Below are 23758 nucleotides of genomic sequence, written 5' to 3'. Positions count from 1 at the left end.
AACACCTACTTTGCTTTAAACAGGTACTTTATCAATCTACAATATACATTCGATCAACTCATGAGAGGTACTTTATTAATCTACAATATACATTCGATCAACTTATCACATGAGACCACAAAAACTCCCCAAAAGGATCCTTCTTTTGTCCCCACTTTCCACCGCAATCTTTGTATTCTAATGATAAAAACCCTACCACCGAAGCTTTTCCTTATGAACAGACCTATTACCTCCGTACCTGGTAGGTTCCTTTGCAAAATAGGTCATGATAATGGCCCCATTGATCCTTCTTCTTTCCCCACTTTCCACCGCAATCTTTGCCGCCTCAAGATTTTAAAAACAAACAAACAAACGCAAGAGTATACATCTTGGACCGACGATTTGATTTAATTGACACCGTTTAATCGAATATCTTCCTTTTTAGCATTGTTTGATATATATTTCTCGAAGTGGCACCCTTTCGGCTGAGGTGGTGAAAGACACATTCCCGGGGACGCGCTTTACATTTTACGCTGAGTTGAATGCCACGTGTGAAAGGCGCATCCCCGGGGACGCGCCTTCACAGGGTTTTACTGATTCGGCTGCCACGGTGATATTTTTTTTAATAATAAAAAATTTATTTTTATTATAAATTAGTAATATATTATGTAAATTGTTTCGGTTATAATTTAATAATTATCGAATGTATTTTTTAATGTGTGTTAAAGGTGGAGTGTATTATCAACATTAATCGGATAGAACGATAGATGAAAACTAGTTTTTATTTTATTGTAGTTATATGAAAAATGTATAAAATTATTATATTACACGTATGGTTATATTATTATTTTTATTTTGATTACCGATCTATTAATTTTATCACTTAATTATTTAAATATTATCAATCTAGTCATCTGTTATTATTATTTAACCAAAATATTGATGCATAAGTTAATAAAATTAGTATAATTACACATTTAATCTGTTATTATTATTATACATTGAGAAATTATAGAAAATGCAATTACATTTAAATATTATAAACAAAAACATTCATTTAAATAGAATATTAGGTTACATAAGGGTTAACGGTTATGTGATGATAATAGAGCTAAACATTTTTTTCTATTGTGTCCGATGTTTCTACAATGCCCACATCGTTTTTGTTCTGTTGACTTCTCCCGAATATCCATATCACAATGTATTCTAGTAGTTGGATGACCTGAGTCCCTCAATAGCAATGGATCTGATACAATTGTAAGCCAAGTTTGAATCTCATCTGGGTCTCTTTCGTTTCCTATGGGCAAAAACTCAAATTCATATACCTTGAATACTTGTGAAAGTTGGTATACGGGATCAACATAATTTTTGTAGTCCAAATACGAATGTGAGCAAGCTGTAATGACATGAGAGCATGGATATTTGAGTGCTTGAAAGAAACCACAATCGTACCACCTCTCATACAGATTAACTCTGAAAGATTTAGCTTCAATCCCTTACAACGGACGTGGTATTTCGGTTACACGAAACAGTTCACGGGTGCGAGAAAAATTTGTAACCAACATCTCATTTGATGCAGTCACTTTTTTCTGTAAATCAGTTACTAGTATTAGGTGGTAAATATGGCCGTTTTGCATCCAAGTAAGAGCTTGTCCACCGAGCTTTGCAAAGAGTTGACCCAAACGAAAATAAGTTGTTTTGACCAACGTCGTGACTGATAAATGACGCGCCCCCTTTAAGGTTAAATTTATTACTTCAGCCAAGTTTGTTGTCATATGACCATAGCGATATCCCTCGTCATACGCATTTGTCCACATTTCTTTGTTGATGTCCATAATGTACTCGCACCCCTTTTTATTTTTGCCAAACAACTTTTGTAGCACCGACTCAAACCTTTGAGGTAAGAGTTCGTAACCTAAGCCATTAGGAATATGTAATAGTTAATATGAAGTATAAATAAGTAATACGAAAATGATAGAAAAATTGGAAAAAAGTAACATACCCATCCGCACGACTAACTGACGTTCATCGTTCTTCTTGTATTTTCTGTAATAGTTTGCAGCAATATGACGGACACAATAACGATGTTGAACATGTGGAGGTCTATACATTGTACCCAAAGAGTCCATTGATGCTTTTATCCCAGCTCCTCTATCTAAAATAATGCATACTCGTTCCCTGGTGACAGCATGTAAAGGTAAAGTTTTAAGGAAAAAAGCCCAAGACTCAGTGTCTTCTCCTTGAACGAGGGCAAACGCAACAGGAAGAATATTGCGGTTTCCATCTTAGACCACAACCAATAATAAAACTTGCTTGTATTTTCCATACAAGAAAGTACCATCAATTTGGACAACTGGTTTACAATACTTGACTGCATTAATACACTGAGGGTAAGTCCAAAAGACACGGTAGAATTGGCTGCGATCGCGAACCACTCGATCATTCACGTAATGATGTTGAGTTTCGAACTCAACAATCGTCCCGGGATTGAGTCTTTGCACAACATGAAACCAACTGGGCAGCTCTTTGTAAGAGGAATCCCATTCACCATGAAGTTTGCAAATGGCATTCTGTTTTGCCAACCAAGCTTTTTTGTAGGAGACGGTGTACCCATATTGTGACTGTATAGCAGAAATCAACACTGCAACAGCTATATGAGAGCTTTGCTTCACAATGGGCATGATTGCTTGGCAAATAATGTTGGAGTCCAAGTTGGGATGATCCTGGTTTATACCTCTTGCACAACACGTATGAGGACAGTTGTATCTGGTTAGTTCCCATAAGTTGTTCTTCCTCTTCCTCTTTGATACACGAACCATCCGTTGACATCTATTGTCACGTTGGACGCAGAAACAGACATATTTCTCTGTGTTAGATCGATCAACTCGGGACTGAACTGAGTTACGAATATTGTAACTCTTTATTGCCATCATTGCTTCCACCTTCGATGCGAACTTCATTCCAATATGTAAATCACCGTCATTAATTGTCGATTGAAGTCCATAGTTGCCAACATCAGGAAGATCCAGAAATTCAGGCTCATACATTGCATCATAATCAGCCCCATACATATGTACAAGAAGTTCGGCTGGTGTTGTATTTATTGGAACGTTATCCTCGTCATCATCAGAATGTACGTTAAACTGTGGTGAGTCAGGTTCAACGAATAATCTCGTTTCAGCACCATTTGCACTGGCTCCCGAAGTGGTTCTTTTGGTGGAGATGAGGGTTCCTCCGATAATCCAATGTTGAGGTCAAATAAGTTCCCGCTTGTGTGTCCTCCCATTGAACTTGAGGCCATTGTATCATGTGGGATGTGAATAGACTGTCGTCTCGTTGGCATTTCCATATGTAAGTCGAAAACATTGGCAGATGAATGTCTGCCCCTTGAAGTAGAAGAGATGTTGCCATATGGATTATTGGTGAAACCACGTGGGTTGAGATCATAAGCAGTTGCAGATGAATGTCTTCCTATTAAACTTGATGGCATGGCATCTGGAGTTGGATCCTCCATTAATGATGTGAAATCATTACATATCAGTTGTGTCAGGCTATCAACTTGATCAGCTTGATATACAATGCCAAAGTGAGAGGAATATGAGAGATCACGAGAAGCACAAACCTCAATAAAAGTGACATACATTTCAATAAGAGATTGTGAACTTCCCATATGAGCATCAACCATCATAGAAACATCATCATCATTTGAAAGATGAAATGATGTATACGTGAGCGAAAAAAGTTCAGTAGGAAATCTGTACTGAAGTGAAGATAGTCTTCTTCGGCCTGCTACACGAATCTTTAACGAAATTTTTGTGATTAACTACTCAAACGTGATGTTTCTCTTCAAGGTTAAGGGGATATAATGATCTGACTCAAAAACAACCCCCTCTTCAGCTTCCTTAATATCTCCATCATACAAAACAACAGCAGAAAGACGACTCATTTTCAGAGAATAGAGGATTGAGATTTTTGAGAGAATATGTTATCATTGCCCTATTATGTCACTTATGTCCCCCGAGAACTATTCATGTCAATACCTACTATTTCTTAGGGGACTTTAAAGCGCGTTCCCGGGGAACTATAGATGGATGGTGAAATCAGGTAAATTATAACCAAAATTTAACTTCTTTTGGAAGTTCAGCAAGTTAAGGATAAAATTATACATATAGATAAATTTAAATTCATAACTTAAATTAAAACGTTATGTGAAGTTTGAATAAATTAGATAAAATGTTATAGATAAATTGAATAAATGTGAAGTGATAAGTTGATTGTGACATTGAAATTGTATGGAATGAGCATCAACATGTTTTTACGAATAAATGTGAAGTGATAAGTTGATTTTAATGTATACGTTTTAATATATATGTTGATGATAAAATCATATGTATGGATAAATTTAATTTCAATTTAAGTACTGTGAACTATAATTGGAATATAACTTTTAATTTCTAATACAATTGGAATATTAAGTTGAATTTAATGTTAAATTTCAACAACAACAACAACAACAAAACCCTATTCCCATATGTAATGGGGTAAGGGGGAGGTAGGTTAGTAGGCTGCCCCCAACTCCGGTTGAGTGCAGCTTCCGTGGAAGACCTCCGGCAGTCAGAAAATAAAAAATAAAGATAAAATGCAATGCATGTATAAATAAATAAATAAATAAATACAAAGTTGAACAGTCTTCATTTGTAGTCTTAATATGCGCGTTTGTAATGGGAAGTAATCCCTGCAAATAAATCTCTGCGTAAAAATATCTGCATATAGACAGAAACGTAAGACTCGACTAAATTTAAAAAGAGGAAACCTGAAGAGAAAGATACACAGAATTCTATGATAGCAAGCTAGGAGAAGGAATAAAGTAAAATGGGTTAAAACCTAAACTATGACAACATTACTTCGCTACCCTAGTTCTGAGTCTTCATAAATTCCAATGACAGAAACGTATAAAAAGTAGTAGTCATGGAAATTACTACAAAGGCATTAAAAAAGAAGATATAGATGTTACACCCTATGGCTGTGACCCGCACTACTCGGCTACCCTGGTCTTAAGTCTCCATACTTTCCTATCGGAGGTCATGTCATCGGTAAGGGCTAAATCCTTCAAATCAGATCTCAAGCAGTCTTCCCACTTCCGCCTTGGTCGTCCTCTCCATCTGGCACCGTTGACTGTAATCGACTCTACCCTCCTGACCGTATTCGACGGTTGTCGCCTAAGGACATGCCCAAACCACCGTAGTCTTCCCTCCCTCAATTTTTCAGCTACAGACACCACCCCCAAGGACATCCTAATAGCAGAGTTTGGTGTCATGTCTCACAGAGTCCTACCATATATCCATCGAAGCATTCTCATTTCTGCGGCCTCCATCTTCCTTACATGATCCTTCTTGATTGCCCAACATTCTGATCCATACAGCAGCGCTGGTCTTATTGCCATTCTAAAAAATTTTCCCTTAAGTTTTAGAGGCACCTTCTTGTCACACAAAACTCCAGTTGTAGCCCTCTACTTTAGCCATCCCGCCTTTATACGGTGTGTAACGTCATCATCTACACCCCCATCTTTATGTATCATAGACCCTAGGTACTTAAAACAATCCTTTAAGGGGAGAATGTGTCCTTCTATGCATACTTCTACATCTTCATCGTTTTGGATCCCACTGAAGTTTGAACATAAATACTCTGTCTTTTCAATATTGATCCTTAGACCTTTTTCTTCCAAAGCAGTCTTCCAGGTAGCCAGTCTACTATTCAGCTCAGTTTTTGTTTCAACAACTAGGACAATGTCATCAGCGAAAAGCATACACCATGGAACACCGTCTGGTGTCGCACAATATATGTCGTCCATAATTAAGGCGAAGATGTAAGGGCTAAGAGCCGACCCCTGGTGGAGTCCGATTTCCACCGGGAATGCCTCGGTGTCGCCAACTGTAGTCTTGACGTATGTAGTAGATCTACAGTACATATCACGAATCGCTCGGATATAAGCAGTTGGGATCCGTCTCGTTTCCAAGGTCTTCCAGATCGTATCTCGAGGAACGCTATCATACGCCTTTTCAAGGTCAATGAACGCCATGTGAAGATCTCTATTTTTCCCTATATTTCTCCATAAGCCGTCGAAGTAGATGAATCGCCTCCGTAGTACACCTGCCTGGCATAAAGCCAAATTAGTTTTCTGAAACCCTAGTAATATGTCTCAACCTAGCCTCTATCACCCTTTCCCATAGCTTCATGGTATGGCTGAGTAGTTTAATACCTCTATAGTTGCCACAACGTTGGGGATCTCCTTTATTCTTATAGATTGGTATCACCGTAGACTCTCTCCACTCCTCTGGCATCTTGGCAGTCTCTAAAATAATATTAAAGATGTTGGTCAACCACTTTACTCCCTCTTCACCTAGGGCTAACCACACAGTGATAGGAATTTGATCTGGACCGACATCTTTGTCCCTCCCCATCTTTCTAAGAGCCATTTTGACTTTCTCAAACCCAATCGTACTTGTAAGGCAGTCATTGGCCGTAGTATGATGGTTAGTTGACCCATCAACGGTACTATCTCTACAGGGAGAGGCACCGTCATTAAATAAGCCAAAAAAGTAACTACCCCAAACCCTCTTAATATCATGATCTTTCACTAAAAGAACACCATTATCGTCTTTTATAAACCTAATGCTACCTAGGTCCTTTTTCCTATTTTCCCTGGATTTTGCAAGCCTGAAGATGTCATTTTGACCTTCCTTGGTGTCTAATCTCTTGTACATTTCCTCGTATGCCATATCCTTTACTTTAGCCACTGATTTCTTGGCTTCCCGCTTTGCCTCCTTGTACCTTTGTTTAGCTATCGTTCTTTCTTCGTCGTCATTACATTGTAGAAACTCCTTGAAGCAAGTTTGCTTTGTCTTTACCTTAGTTTGGACTTCGTCGTTCCACCACCACGATTCTTTATGTTCTTTGACCTTCCCTGTCGACAACCCAAGGGTGTTTTTGCCCACCTCTCTGATGGAATTTTCCATATTTTTCCATAACATATCTGCATTATTTGAGTTTGAAGTTCCAAAACCTGTATTAGACAAAACCTTACTCTTAAAGTCATCAGCTGTCGCACCATGTAAGTTCTTCCAAAGGATCCTAGGTTTACCAAGTTTAGCCCTCCTATGAGTACTCCACCCGTGGCGTACGCGAAACACCAAAACCAATAATCTATGTTGTGATGGACATGACTCTTCAGGGAACACCTTACAATCGATGCAAGCCCATCGATCCCGATTTCGAACCAGGATGTAGTCAATTTGGGTACAATGTCCCCCGTTATGGAACGTAATCAAGTTTATATCTCTCTTGTTAAAGAAGGAGTTAGTGACCACCATATCGTGTGCATTAGCAAATTCAAGCAACGTACGCCCCTCCTCGTTCCTACTACCAAAACCGAAACCCCCATGAACACCGTCATACCCGTCTGTTGCACTACCTATATGGCCATTGAAGTTTCCCCCTATGAAAACTCTTTGGTCCTCTGGAATGCTCCTAAGTACATCATCTAATTGATCCCAGAAGTAACGTTTCTCCCCCTCCCCTAGGCCAACGTGTGGGGCGTACACTGAAAGGACATTCACCACTTCCGTTTCTATAATAACCTTAATCATCATGATCCTATCCCAGTATCTACAAACTTCAACTACATTTTCCTTAAGCTTAGAGGATACCAAGATACCCACCCCATTTCTAGCGTTATCTACACCTGAATACCACAACTTGTACCCATTACACTCTCTGGCACGAGCCCCTTTCCACCTAGTCTCCTAAATACATGTAAAATCAATTTTCCTATTACTAAGTACGTCGGTCAGCTCCAGCAGCCTAGCATTTAATGTGCCTACATTCAACGAACAAACTCTAAGACTAGTCTCCTTGACATCACTCTGTAATCATCTTTAGCCGAAGCTATGAGGATCTATGAAAAAGGAATCCAAAGAAGACAGAAGATGCACCAATAAAAAACTAGAGAATTGAGGAGTACTAAGAAGCCTAATTGGTTACCTAATAGAATTTTAAGACAAATTAACACTATCTATAGTCGAAATGGTGACACTTGCAAGTAAATCTGAAAACCCAAGGAAGCAACACCACCTTCTCAATAAATCACAGTTTCCGAGAAATCAAATACACAGATTTCCAGTTAAAAAAACAAACAAATTTCAAAAGGCAGAGCAGATTTATTCCTTCCGCTTGAGCCAAAATACATAAACAGAAGAATAAACAAAAGTAAAATGAGAACAAAAAGTTGGTAACAAACCTTCAGCAGCGAAGAAGCTAAAATCCAGTACAATAAATCTAACCAACAAATTAAAAATCTGGAGATCGGATCTAATATCAAATACAAAGAATAGAGTGAACCCAAAAAAAGAATACTCACCACAAAATGAGAATCTGCAAACTTGAAAGAGATCGACTCAGAAAAGAACAAAAAAACTTAAACATGGAAAGATGGAATATGATTGGAATAAGTTTAAATTAAAAGGGTGTTGAATTGAAATATGGGGCAAAAATAGGTGAGTCCAAAAAGAGAAAAGAAATAATAGGCCAGATCTAGAGATTTTCTGCTTGGTTGATGAGAAAAAACGACAATATGTCAAACCTGTGTTTGTATAATTTATATTTAAATTTTAAATTTCGAATAATATTATTTGTATTTTAATTTTAAATTTCGAATACTATAATTTGTATTTTAAAAACATTTATTAAACATTTAATGTTAAATTTGAATAAAAAATAATATTAAAAATATTGGCAATAACAACCATGAAACATTTAAATAACATAACCAAATTACATAAATTTCTTAAATATAACTATTTAAATAACATTAAAATACAACTGGATCACCGATGTCGTATTCTCGAATGAGTTCCACATGGCAGTGGTTGTCTATTTCGCGGAGGATTTCTTCGTGGAACTTGTTCTTCAGTCTCGTCATCTTCACTATCATCATCATCGACATTTTCTTCATTTGGCGCAGATGACGCTGAAGGGGCTGTATAAAATAACGACCCTGGAGGAGTGCTAGTAACAATCCCACCGCTCCCCGGGAATTGTGAAAACTGTGGAAACATTGGCATCGATGTTTGTGATCCAGATGGAGATTGAGATGTCTATGGAGAAGCACCATCAGCCAAATAAGATGCATATGAACCATATGCTGGATCATTAAACATAGCCGTATATGCACCTCCATATGGTATAAAACCCTGCGGGCTAGGCATGTAACCTGGCGGGCTAGGAATGCAACCCTGCGGAGATGAGATATGAATTGGTGGGCTTGGCATATACCCATACGGAGATGGCATATGAACTGGTGGGCTTGGCATATGCCCGTGAGGAGATGGCATCTAAAGTGGAGGGTTGGGCATGTACCACTGTGGTATCGGTGGATAAGGATGTTGTGGTGGGACTGATGCAGAACCAGTAGTGTCTTTTCTCCGTCCACGCATCGGGGGACGATGATATTGAGACGATTGACATCTTTCTCGGTGCCTAGGAATGCTAACCCCTCGTGCTTCCGCCAAAAGTAGAAACAACTTCCCATTTTCATTAAACCAGTCCATATAGTTATCCGTAACCATATGACCTGTTTCTGCGTAATATTGTCGAGGGGCCAACTGTGCATACTGGTTCTACTAAAGCGCAATCCAATCTCTGTGTCTCACCACACAGTTAACCTATTTCTTTCCTTGTCTATCTATGTTATGCACGTCATCTAAATTCCTAGGTGCTCCAGGAATATATTGCGTACAACCATACTGACGGAGCACACGATCAACTGGATGCCACTCAATAATAGCATAACATATAAGAGGTATAACCGACATCCAAACCTCTAATGACCCACTAAGGTGGGGTGGGAAGCAAGCATTCACTTCATCGCTCGCATAAGGTATCCATTGAAACTGAAATATAAATATATAATTCAAATAAATAAAATATTCTAATTATATATAGCATTTTAAATTAAAATATTAATATTTAAACAGATGTAAAAACATACCTCAGACCCAGCTTTTGTATCAATAAGTAAACGAATTTCCTCTAACCCAATAGGTATACTTCTATGATTCTTTCTTTTCATCGACCACCTATGAAATATAATATAAGCTAAATATCACCGTATTTAATTAAAAATATTTAAATCAAAATTTAGTTCGAAAACTACCTCAATAATAAGGGGAATATGTATGGTTCATTCACGATCGGGCATAAGAAATGCATGCGGAACCACACCCATGATTGCAGAAGCAGGAGACATCCACCGATAGCAGTTTTCTTATAATTCGTCGCCCGACACATTTCTCTAAAGAGAAATGCCAAAACTGCAACGCCCCAACTATATCTTCCAGTTTCATCAAAATCGATCAGATGCCACAACCACATACAATGCACCTGGTTGCGAGATTTGTCGGGCATCAATATTCCTCCAATTATTCGTAAAATATATGCCCGAGAACATGCCTTTGCTTGATCCTCTGAAGCATTTTCATTTAAAACCTCAAAATTAGCTTTCAACCAAGATAAAATTATACCTCCATTAAACTCTAGCGGAGCAGCTCCAAGATAATCCATGCACATTGACTGCCAAACACCATCCTCCATACCACACATCATATTTCCGTCGACGGGAAGCCCCAGATGCATAGAGACATCCTCCAATGTAATTGTAGCATCTCCACATGGAAGGTGAAAAGTGTGTGTCTCGGGCCTCCACCTCTCAATCAATGCAGAAATTAGGATATGTTCGAGTTTGTAACCGCCAATAATTGTTGCAATATATCCGAACCCAGCAGATGCCAAATATGGCAAAATACGTTCCGGTGTCAGTATACGTGGATTTTTAATAAATGTCTCTAAAATACGATCAGTATTCTAAATAATATGCATTATAAAAAATTAAAATTAATATAAATTCATAATAAATTTAAATTAAACATAATAATAAATATTAACATTAATTATAAAAAAATATTACCATATCGCTAAAATGTCTGGAGATATGATCAGCATCCAATTGCATCAACATTTCACTTTCTATTATAACTGTAGAAAAAAATAATTAGCAAAAAAAATAATTAATTAATAAATTTAAATAAAAAATAATATTTATATAATTATATTAATATAAAATATAATAACTATTTAAAAAAATATTAACTTAAAAATAAATTTCTTACCACTAATAAGAAATTTAAAACTTAAAGATTTGAAGAATTTGAGTTATATAAGAGAGGAGAAGATGATTTTGGTGTGAAGAATGAGGGGGACTGAGGGGGTTTATATAGGGGAGGAGGAGGGGTAGTTTGGGAAAAATCGGATGGGCATTTAAGACATTTAATGAAAGGTGCGTCCCCGAGGATGTGCCTTTCACACGTGGCAACCGAATCAGCAAAACCCCGTGAAAGCGCGTCCCCGTGGATGCGCCTTTCACACGTGGCATCAAACTCAGCGTAAAATCAGGTAAAACGCATCTCCGAGGATGCGCCCTTCGCCACCTCAGTCGAAAGGGTTTCACTTCGAGAAATATATGTCAAACGATGCTAAAAAAAAGATATTCGATTAAACGATGTCAGTTTGATCAAATCGCCTCTTAAACATTCTTTTGAGATTATGATAAGCAATAAAAATATCAATCACTTCATCGTATCTTCGAAAAACTTCCCTCGGTGTATTATGATGCACCTCCTTGCTGACGTTATCGACGAAAACGGAAAAACCCTCTCTCCTTCGGATCTAGCTTCTTCCCTCCACTGCCTGGACTCTTTGATGGTTTTGGCAGGTGACTCGTTAACTGGAGGAAGAATGAAAGTTGAAGTAACATCAGTTAAAAGAAAAAAGCATGGGCCAATAAAAAAGTGACAAATAGCATTTAAACAACTATTTACATAAAATTTAAAGAAAAACAAATTAAATCTAAAAAGCACAACTCACCATCGATTAAAACAAGAAATGGAATATAACAACCTCTCATTCACCTCACCTTCTTGAGAGAAATTTTCCCTTACTGTCTTTAGTTTAGGTACTTAAAAAAAGAGAAAATCGCCTCAGTGACCAAAAATATTTTATAATATACGATTTTAATCAACTTTTTTTGGATTTGCGAAAATGACCAATAAAATCGCAACGCGATATCAAAATCGCAACGCGATTTAGAAAATCGCAACGTTAAAAAGAAAATCGCAACGGTCAAAAGAAAATCGCAACGCGAGCTTCCAAGTTCGCAACGCGATTTAGAAGAAAATCGCAATGCGATTGATAGAATCACAATGCGATTTATAGAATCGCAATGCGATTGAGAGAGTCGCAACGCGATTTAGAAGAAAATCGCAATGCGACTGAGAGAATCGCAATGCGACTGAGAGAATCGCAATGCGATTGAGAGAATCGCAACGCGATTTAGAAAATCGCAACGTTAAAAAGAAAATCGCAACGGTCAAAAGAATAGTTAAAAAAATTTTGTTTCTTAAGAATTTTCTCTAAAAAGATAGTATCCGCGCGGACGTGTCGAAGACACGTATTACCACGACCACGACCACGACCACGACCACGACCACGACCACGACCACGACCACGACCACGACCACGACCACGACCACGACCACGACCACGACCACGACCCGACCCGAGACGAGACGGCGACGGCGGCGGCGCGCGAGAGTCCCCCTTGTCCTCTTTCACTCAACAAGGAAGTGCAAAATACAAGCCTTAAATACCATTCCCAATAGTATTTCCAATACTATGTGGGATTGAGCATTACCAACACTTGTTCCAAATATCATTATTCTTCATAAGTTATCATCCATTACAATATGAATTAGTCGTGTTAATGAACCAATATACCTCATTAATATATGGTATTGTTGAACAAAAGAATGATGATGATGATCTTATTAAAGACCATCTAATACGAAAGAATCCAATGCATAACCGATACCTTATTGTGAAACTAATTCACATAGAGGTTGTACGTGAAAAAAAAATCTTTTACTTTTATAGTAAATATCTATCTCAATAATTTTAATATAAAAAATATATTTTTTATTTAATAATAGAATTATTTCATGTATTTATCAAGTTATAATTTTAAATACTTATTAAAATGAATTAATTTATTATCGATAATTCATATTGTAATGGATGATAAATTATGAAGAATAATGATATTGGGAACAAGTGTTGGTAATGCTCAATCCCACATAGTATTGGAAACACTATTGGGAATTATATTTAAGGCTTGTATTTTGCACTTCCTTGTTGAGTGAAAGAGGACAAGGGGGACTCTCGCGCGCCGCCGCCGCCGCCGTCTCGTGGTCGTGGTCGTGGTCGTGGTCGTGGTCGTGGTCGTGGTCGTGGTAATACGTGTCTTCGACACGTCCGCGCGGATACTATCTTTTTAGAGAAAATTCTTAAGAAACAAATTTTTTTTAACTATTCTTTTGACCGTTGCGATTTTCAACGTTGCGATTCTCTCAGTCGCATTGCGATTTTCTTCTAAATCGCGTTGCGACTCTCTCAATCGCATTGCGATTATATAAATCGCATTGCGATTCTATAAATCGCATTGCGATTCTATCAATTGCATTGCGATTTTCTTCTAAATCGCGTTGCGATTTTCTTTTTAACGTTGCGATTTTCTAAATCGCGTTGCGATTTTGATATCGCGTTGCGATTTTATTGGTCATTTTGGCAAATCCAAAAAAAGTTGGTTAAAATCGTATATTATAAGGTATTTTTGGTCACTGAGGCGATTTTCTCTTAAAAAAATGATATATTTTAAATATTTATTTGTGATATAAGTCAAACTAAAACAAGGTGCACAAAAGCAAACATGAAAAGGATAAAATATATAAATGATCACTAATATCTAATTAATTTCTTATTCTCTCATTTAAATTTTAAAAATAATAAATTGATCGTTAATATTATTGATTTATAATAAATAGATAATTTGACTTTAACAACTATTATCGTGGTGATGAAATATTTATGTGACACGTTAAATCAATTACTTGACACTATTTTATTACAAGTTTAACTCTTAAATTTTTTACTTAAGTTCTTCTTCTTCAAGTGATGAAGATCATAATAAAATATGATAAGCTCACGGTGTAATAGTTGATAGTCGAAAACCACTCTAACTGGAGAAACCTGAACACCTTAAATGTGGATTGTGAACAAACTTTGAAGATTATTTTGTTGAAGTTTTTAAAATGAAGACCCAAGTGATATAATATATAAATATTAAATATTGAATTTATAATATATCAACTAAAATTTTATAAAAAGATAAAGAATAACATCACAATTAATTATCCTAAGTGGACTTTGGAGAATTTTTAAATTAAGAGAGATCCAAGTGGTAGTTTTAACTTTCTAATTTTGATATCTTAAAAAAAAAAGCTTTCTAATTTTGATGATTGGCAGACATTCGTTTCCAAAACATAATCCTGAAAGTTGATTCCTTTTTGTCCCGCGAATTTCCAAAGTCGTCCTCCCAATTCAAGATATCTTCGACTCATTCGAATCTCTACTTTTTTCTGGTGTTTGGATCCAAATTACAGCGCCGCTAGCAGTAACAGCTCATTCCTTTGCAAATTTGTCATTGATTTTCTTCCCCGTTCTCCCCTTTATTTTCTGAAATTTTCTTGGCTTGTTTTAGTTTTAAGAAAAATCCGATCCTCTTATTGTGTTTTGAAATATTTCGGTTTCTCAAATTCCGGGTTTCATTGTTTTTGCTTTAAAAGCGGTTATTCTGGGTTGTAACAATTAAGGGTTTTGCTTAAAAACCCTAGCCTGTCAAATCTAGTTTCATGGTTTTCGTTAAATGGGTGTTGTAATTTTAGGGTTAACATTTTTTCAATTTTATCAATGGGTGCTTTAGCAAGCAATCGTAAACGCGGCGGAGATGAATATTTCAATTCCAATTTCAACCACAAAAAGAAATCCCCGTATTCAAATTCCCTGGATTTTCAGTTTTTCAAAAAACCCAGATTTTCTTTGATGAACCAAAGCCCAGAAAAAGCAATTTTACCTTCCAACAGGACCGTCTTAAGAATTTCTCGTTACCCAGAAGCTAAGACACCTTTCCCTAGAGCAGTCCACGCCCCTGTTAGACATAAAAAATTCAGGTTACCAGCTTCGAGACACGAACAGAATTCTGCTAAAGGTGATATGGGGAATTTCTTGAGTAGTAGATTCAGTAATGTGAAAAGGCAAGCTTGGGATGCTTTGAGCCATTTTAAGAAGGAAAAAGAAGTAATTTTTGTGGAGGATGATGAGAAGAAAGAAAAAGGGGTGGTTACATATGATCTTAGTGTTGAAGAAGTGGAAATCATTGAGAAAGGGAAGAATAATGTGGAAGAAGAGAAGCATTTTCAGCCATCATCTTCATCTGCTGTTTCTGAGTTGAATAATGGGAGTTTGAGGAGAATGGAGAGTTCGTTGGACATGTCTTCATTAAGGAAGATTCCCAATGCGCAAGATGTTGAAGCTTATAGGAAGTTGATGGAAAGTGCAGAGAGGAGAAACCCCAAGTTGAAAGAATTGGAATTTCAAATTGAATTGAATGAGAAGCGCAAAGCTGGACTTGAGGCATTGCGACCCAAAAAGAAACTAGAGGAGGAGCAAGTGGAAGTAAGATTCTTTTGTTTGCTTTGTTCTAATTGTGCTGCATTGTCTTGGTAGTGTATTTTGAACCATTTTGTTGCTTCTAGAATAGAATAAATGGCATTTTTATTTGTTAAGAACGTTTGGCATTAATGTTTTGCTGTTATTGTTTGATCGTTTATTGAATTCCAGGTATTACCTCCCAAGCCATTTTTTCCTCTTACTGAGGAGGAGATTAATTTGGTGTCTGGTGCTTTTTCTGTTAAAAACGGGTATGTAATGATTGTGTTAACACTTGATTATTTGATAGGATGTCACTTGTACTGTAACATTATTGTTTATGCGTGCTTTTGTAGGACAAAGATATTAGTCTCTCACCAAAACTCGAACATTGATATTCGAGTAGAAGTTTTGCAATGTCTGAAACCAGGCGCATGGTTGAATGATGAGGTTGTTTTTGTTTTGTTTATGTTTATATCTTGTGCTGTATATCTGCGTAGGGTAACCTCTGCAGGATTTATTAATTTGTCCACATCAATTAGGTCGTATTGGAATTAAGTGTGCCGGTAATCTGGTTTTAACAGGTGTATTTCTCTTTTATAGGTCATTAATCTATATCTTGAACTACTGAAAGAACGGGAAAACAGGGAACCAAAGAAGTTTCTAAAGTGTCATTTCTTCAGCACTTTCTTCTATAAAAAGGTATTTTCTTGGTTCTTCAAAATTACCGTACTTCACTTTGCTGGTTCATATTAGTCTTTGTAAATATCATTTTCTTAACTACTTTTGCGCTTCTGAATTATGTTGCTCAGTTAGTGAATCTGGACAGTGGCTATAACTATAAAGCTGTCAAAAGATGGACTTCGCGAAGGAAGTTGGGGTACTGCTTATTGGACTGTGATAAAGTAATTATTTATGTCTTTCACTTTGATTCAATCTTTTTTTGTATCTATCGTTAAAATTATTCCATTTTGCTCAGATATTTGTCCCCATACACAAAGACATACATTGGTGCTTGGCAGTTATTAATAAGAAAGATCAGAAATTCCAATACCTGGATTCACTAAAAGGAAAAGATCCCTTCGTGCTGAGAGCACTGGTATGATCTTCTGGGTTTTCTCTTTAAATGTCTTATTATTTTGATGCATTTAATTAATTGATCCAAAGTGCATTATATAGTTTAGATGTTAGAGGATTTGGAGTTTTCGGCCCTGTTAGCTGCTAGAGTCGTTTTCTGTCTACATTTTTACGCTAAATCTTTCTTAACCTATTCACAAAATAGTCGCTTTGTCTTCAAGCACGCCCTTCCTACTCTTCCCTCCTATAAAAAATATTGTCTTAAACAAAGGTCATACTGATTCTTTTGGCACTTCTTTTGAAATTGTCTAATATTAGTTGTAACGTGCCAGGCAAAATACTTTGTTGAAGAAGTGAAGGACAAGAGTGGAGAGAACATCGATATAAGTTCTTGGGAACAAGAATATGTTGATGACCTTCCTTCACAGGAGAATGGGTGTGTATTCTTGTATCTATTGCTGTCACATTTTATGTTGTGCTAGGAATACTTAGTTCTTCATAAGCTTATTGGATAAACAAATAACTTGTGCTGTTAAGTATTCAATTATGTGGTAGCTTTATAGGTATCTGAATCTTTTTATACTAACCATTGATGGCAATTGGTTCCAAATATTTGGTAAGCTGTAATTAACACCTTTTAGTAAAAGGCTTTTACTGCTAGTTTCATGATGTCATGTGCCTTTTCTGTTTGAATTTGAATTGTTTCCCCTAAATAATTTTCTTTTTGTACAGGTTTGATTGTGGCATGTTTATGTTAAAATATATCGACTTTTATAGCAGAGGTTTAAGTCTTTGTTTTGACCAGGTAAATCCATGGGAAGTGATTTATTATACTTGAATTTCACGCTTTATATTGTTCTTTTTTCCTGTGATTAAACACTAGAACTTAAGGCAATTATTATTGGGGTAAAGTACTCAAATGGTCCCTACGTTGCTTTGTTGAGTCTATCGACTATGAAAAATTACAAAATGATCACTCGATTATTTATATGTTTCAAACTCGTCTTTTTCCGTTAAAATTTTGGCGTTCATCTAAGCTGAACATTAACATATGATAAAATCTTATCATATCCCAGTCAGTAGATTAATGTCCAGCTCAGACGACCGTCAATTTTTTTAACGAAAAATGATGAGTTTGGAATATATGAATAGTTGAGAGACCGTTTTGTAATTTTTAATAGATGGAGACTCAACAAAACAAGATCATATAGACGGGACAATGTTATAACTATTAATAATTGGGGATTTAACAAAACAGCGTTTTATAATCGATGATCATTTGTGTACTTTACCCTAATTATGGGGACGTAATGACTATTGTCTATCTGCCAAAATATACGACAAAATGCAGTAGATAGTGATGTTTTCGCATAGTCATTCATCCACTTGAAACACGAGGTCTGCTCATTTGCTTTTGAACTAATTCGTGATTTTCTGTGTTTTGTAGGAACACATGCCATATTTTCGATTAAGGACTGCCAAAGAAATTCTGAAACTGAGAGCTGATTGATTGAAAGTGTGAACGTACTCTGTACAAGGGTATGCCTGCTTTCATAAACTTTTTTGGAAGGCTTTTACTAGTAGCTTTAATGGTGTACAAAAAGCTTACTTCTGATCAAATATTCCAATATAATTACCAAGACAAAGTATTGATACGTTCATATAAAAGGCGAAAGCGGTTAAATATAAATGCAAGCCATTGAGATTTTGTAGGGCAGTAGAACTTTGCTAGAAAGGGCCGTCTGTGATTGGAAGTAATAGGTGCTTTTTGTTTATTTCCACCCCCCCCCCCCAAAGTATTATCCATAAGAATGTTTCTTCTTTCTTCTAAAATCTTCATTTGTCTTGTGTAGGATTTTATGATAGGAGACGAACTTGTAATATTTTGTAAAGACGGAAATAAATTATCAATAAATAATAAAGAATATATCTAAAATGTATTGGAAATTAAAATTTTTAAGAGTCCTTCATTCCATCATCGGATATGTTAACAAGTTGTATTCTATATATATTGGCATGAAAAATAAGAAAAATCATTTTGGTTACATTTAGAAGGTAAAAGGTGAGTTATCATAAGTCCATTTTGAAGACTTATTGAATGGGAAAGCTGAGCTTATTTTAAGCATGTAGATACTTACAAAACGTAAAGGATACATCCTAAGGACTTGATGGAAAGCTACCCAACTACTCACAGTTCAACTAAAATAATTGGTCTATTGTCAAAGTGAAGTCTTAAACCGAGAGAACAACTAAAAGATAATAATAATAATAATGGGCCTATTATTGTCAACAGGATAATAATTCTTTAGCTACACCTGATGATGGTTTCCTACCTACAAGACTAAAACAATGGACCTATTGAGGCAAAGCCCAGCTACAGTTGGTCTAACACTTGACCTTGAAAACACAAGCAAAGTAGAAAAAAATGAAGGTAAGAAAGAGCCACGACTAGGGATCGTCAAGGGTAGGGTCGGGTTGAATTTTCGATCCTTTGATATGATTTGGAAATTATGTATCTACCATCGATTCGAATTTGATATGTTTTTTTAGATTAAATCCAAATTTGATCTGACAAAAAATAATATATTTATTAAAAAATTACTTTTATTCAATAAAAATATATATATATATAATTGAAAAATAAGAGGTATTATTGTAATCATCTCTAAATATATAAAATAAAATTATAATTTTTTGGGGTTGGATCGAGTTAGGTATTTTCCACCCTAAAGTCAAACTCGACTCAATCCAAACATAACCTCTAAATAATAGTTTTTTTAAAATATGATATGATTGGGTCGAAACTCGTTGGGTTCGATTCCCATGTCATCCTTAACCACGATTGAAGATACAATAGAAAGAGAAACACTAATTTTTTTCTACGAATCCTAAATCTAATCCTACTTAAAGAAAATGGACAGAAGGACTCTATGAGAAAAGGAGAGTTCTCCTAGCGGGTCTATAAATCATGACCTAAGAAAATATGATAGAACAAAGATGATCAGTCTGACTAACCGACCAAATATGCTTGCTCAACACTAACTTTAAATAGATAGCCAAGAAGGTTTAAATTTTTAAATATTACTTATGAGGTTATTATAAGATAATATCTATTTATAATATTAATTAGCTATTAACAATATATATATACACTACCGACGCAATTACTCAAACCTAAAATTTTGGGAGGACAACATTCCCTTAATCACTAAATTCACTCAATAAAAATTTTAAAATTTTGAAGTCTAAATAACATATAAGCCTTTGGAAAATTTAAAGTCCAACTACCTCATAGACCTTTTGGCATAATGAGCTTGAATGGAATTATAACAAAAATAGAATAAATATAAACTAAGAAACAATAGGATTTATTAATTGATCGAGTGATTAAAAGTATTTATATTATTTTATCTTATCTTATGTAGATTGACATTTTGATATTTATCATCTTGTGTGGTCAATTAATCGTTGATATAAACAATAAAATACTGTTAGTGTCTTTTATAAATATTTTTATAAAGCTGAATAAAATTAAAACAAAAGATTTTAATGTAATAAAATAATCTAAATATAAATTTATATAGATGTGAAAATATTTTTTTAACAATTTCTAAGTTATTTTTGAACAATTTTTATTTAGAGAGAAGGAAGGAGAGTTTTTACTCAAATTTACGATCTAAAAAAGGGTGTGAAATTAGAATTTCAAAGAGTTTTAAGCGGGAACTGAAACATTTTCAAAGAATTTCAAGTTTTCAACGATAATCACAGACAAAATCATTAGTCCCGAAACAGAGAAAATCATCCAGAGTAAATTTCCAGAAAGTTTGAGCCATGGAAGAGACCATAGCAAGAATCCTAACAGAGCTCGAAGAAATCAATCAAACCCAATCTCCACTCATTTCTCCATCTACTCTATTAGATCTTCAATCCCTCTTATCCACCAACGACCCATATTTCATCTCCCAATTCTTCGATGACCTCCCTTCCAAAACCCTTTCTCCTTCTTCACTCACCAACCTCTTATCTTTAACAATGGATTCCTACCCTTCCCATTATCTCTTAGCTTCTAAAGTTTACCTCTCTCTTCTCCTTTCCCCGAATTCCCCTGTCTTCACTTTATTCACTCCCATTTCCTTCTTTTCTCTCCTCCGTTCCCTCCGTCGCGCCTTCAAAAACCGTGCTTCGTCCCAACCTGAGGAGTCTCCCCCTCCCAACGCGCCGTCGAATAAGAAGAGAAAGTGTGCGGGTAAGGGCCGTGGAGCACGGGGTAACGTTAGAAGTTCGGGAGATTGTAATGAGGAAATAAGTGATTGTTCTGATATTAAACATGTGTTTACTGTGTTTGAAATGTTGGTTTCCGTTTTGGGTTTGATTCATTTGGATAGGTTTCCTGATAGTTTGAAGTCGTTGGTACAAACTATATGTGAAATTCCTATGATGGCAATGGAAAAGATTGGGAATTCTGGTAGCTTCAATCGGTTAATGGGTTTGTGTTCGCTGGTCTTGAGCGGAGTGTTGAGACCTGAACATGGAGAGATAGCTAATACTGCAGCTGAGGTCTTGAAAGCTCTATCACCGTTGATATTAATGGTTAAATCGCAAGCAAGAAGTTTTGCATTGGTGTTTGTGACTCAGAGGATGATGGAATTGGGAAATGAGAGTGATGGTGTTAAGAAAGCTGTTGTTAATTTCCCTAGGTATTTGGTTCAAAAGGCACCCGAGAAGGCGGAGCTGCGAGCTTTGGCAGTGGATTCAATAATGGAGGTTGTTAAAGTGATGGACTTTGAGGATCAAATAGGATATGTGGACTATGTCTTGAAGATGACTCACGGGAAGGCTAATCTTAGGCTGTTAGGTGTTGATCTTATTGCAGTGATGTTAATGTCATTATGGGATCCTTTTGGGGTGGATTCAGAAGTTAAAACCAGAGATTATTGGGGGATAACGTGTTTGGAAGCTTTGGTTATGAGATGTTCGGATTTGAGCTCCGGCATTTGTGCTTGAGCCCTCTCAAGCAGGGTTTCAAAAAACGGTCCCTGACCGCGATTTCGTCCGCGATATAACGGTTTTCGCCGTTGTCCGAGCTACCCGCAACAGTCGCAATAGCGTCAGCGATGACCGTAATAGCGTTCGCGACGGCCGCACGGTAAATCCGAAATAACTGAAAACGCGACCGTGATTTGAAACCTTGCTCTCAAGCTTGGCACAAGTTGTGGGGTTTTTGTCTAGTGATGATAGGAGTAAAGGTGTTTTGAAGGAAGTAATGGGATTAGCTGAAGGTGGAGAGGAGAGGCCACATTTTAGAATGAATGATCTTTTGAGGGATAGGTGTATGGATGAAAAGGCAACTGTAAGGAAGGTGAAGATACAATTTTTTTCCTATTTGTTTTTATTTATTATTTATTTATTTATTTATTATATTTAATATTATATTATTATTATTATTATTATTATCATTTTATTATTATAATTTATTATTATTATTATTAATATTATTGTTATTACAGGCTAAATAGTCCGGCCCAGATCTTGAGACCTAACCCAGATGCAAAGGAAACCCTAGGGTTTCAACATCTTCATCCAGCCTCTTCTATCTTTCCACTGTTGGATCTGACTTGATCCAACGACCCAGATGGCTCCAGACAAAACCTTAGGGTATCATTACCCTAGGGCCATACGACCGTTGCAGTTACTCCCACCATCTCCACCGCTGCCACGCCTCGTCGAAAGTTTCCAGAAGAGCCACTCCAGTTGCACACATGTCGCCCCCAACGGTGAGTCACAACTGGAAGTTTGGTGACTCACCAAACTCTACTCTTTTACCCGGTCTGAAGCAAGCGTCGATGATGGTTATAAAACCATCGATTGAATCACCTGCAAAAGAGACGAAGAACGAGGAGGAAAAATAAAGATCCAACAGCAACAAAAACCACCCAAAAATCGAAACAAAAAGAAAAGAGAAGTCTTACCGAGGAAGCTGCAACGCTACCGGAGCCTTCACATATCACCGGAAACCTTCGAAAACAGAAGGTATCTTCCTAGATCTGCTCTAATTGGGGGCTATTTAAGAAAAAGGGTTACCGGAATCGTCGTTAGGACGGTCCGATCTACATTTTGGTGTAATATTATATTTTTTCGACTACCGGAGGCGGTGGTCGGCGGTAGGATTAGCGGCGGTGATCGGCGCCAGATTCCTTCCGGCGAGGGAATACCACAGAAGGTAAAGAGAGTTCTCATCTCTAACAAATAGAGAGAGAATGAGAAATGGAAACAAATGAAAAATGGCCTTAGGCCGAATGGGTTACGGGTATAAATACCCTCACCAAAACGACATAGTTTTGGTGAGGGCCTCAGTGTAATTTCGAATAGGGTTTAACCTTTTCCGCTACCCCTTGTAACTTTGTAACATTACATTTTAGTCACTTTAATCAAGCTTCAAACCTTTTAATTCGAACTCTTAATGTTATTTCTTTATAATTTAGTCACTGACATAAATATTTTAGACAAATAACTGATTTAGTCCTTTAATTCTAATTAATTTTATTTTAATCCCGAATACATGTTTTAAATTTATTTTAATTTGATATAATTTTAATCTAGTCACTAAATTAATAAATAGGTAAAATAGCATGCTTAGCCCTTGTAATATTAAATAATTAATTGCAAATTAGATTATTTAATTTTAAAATGTTATAATTTAGTCACTAATTTTAATACTTTAAGTTAATTACTAGTTTTTTATTTATAGTTTTAATTTCATTATTTTTAGTTATTGTTTTATATTATTATTATTATTATTATTATTATTATTATTATTATGTATAAATATATATATAATAAATAATATTTATTTATTTATTTTTATTTGTTTTTTATTAAATAAAAATCCTATTTTTTTAATTTTATAAATTACTTTTAAGAAAAATAATCATATTTTGATATTTATTTATTTTTTAATATCGAATAAAAGAGTTGTCTTAAAGCACCTAGAAGCCCTTTTATGATATTTCTAAATAATTAGATATCTCTTATATTTATATATTAATATATT

At 35.9% G+C, this 23758-nt stretch overlaps 1 protein-coding gene across 1 annotated transcript; it reads left to right on the top strand.

Annotated features, from left to right (window-relative positions):
- The first annotated feature begins 14468 nt into the window (after positions 1 to 14468).
- On the top strand, positions 14469 to 18505 carry LOC120156517 (ubiquitin-like-specific protease ESD4). Its single transcript, XM_039167854.1, has 9 exons — positions 14469 to 15657; positions 15823 to 15902; positions 15987 to 16080; positions 16234 to 16332; positions 16443 to 16535; positions 16610 to 16729; positions 17040 to 17143; positions 17440 to 17512; positions 18155 to 18505. Exons 1-9 carry the CDS (start codon positions 14893 to 14895, stop codon positions 18215 to 18217), a joined length of 1491 nt encoding a protein of 496 aa, XP_039023785.1. The 5' UTR covers positions 14469 to 14892; the 3' UTR covers positions 18218 to 18505.
- The last annotated feature ends 5253 nt before the right edge of the window (positions 18506 to 23758 follow it).

This window comes from Hibiscus syriacus, unplaced genomic scaffold (assembly GCF_006381635.1).
Source record: "Hibiscus syriacus cultivar Baekdansim isolate YM2019G1 unplaced genomic scaffold, ASM638163v2 tig00000218_pilon, whole genome shotgun sequence".
Taxonomy (NCBI): Eukaryota; Viridiplantae; Streptophyta; class Magnoliopsida; order Malvales; family Malvaceae; genus Hibiscus; species Hibiscus syriacus.
The sequence above is the reverse complement of the archived record's forward strand: the minus strand, read 5'-3'. Positions and strand labels throughout refer to the sequence as shown.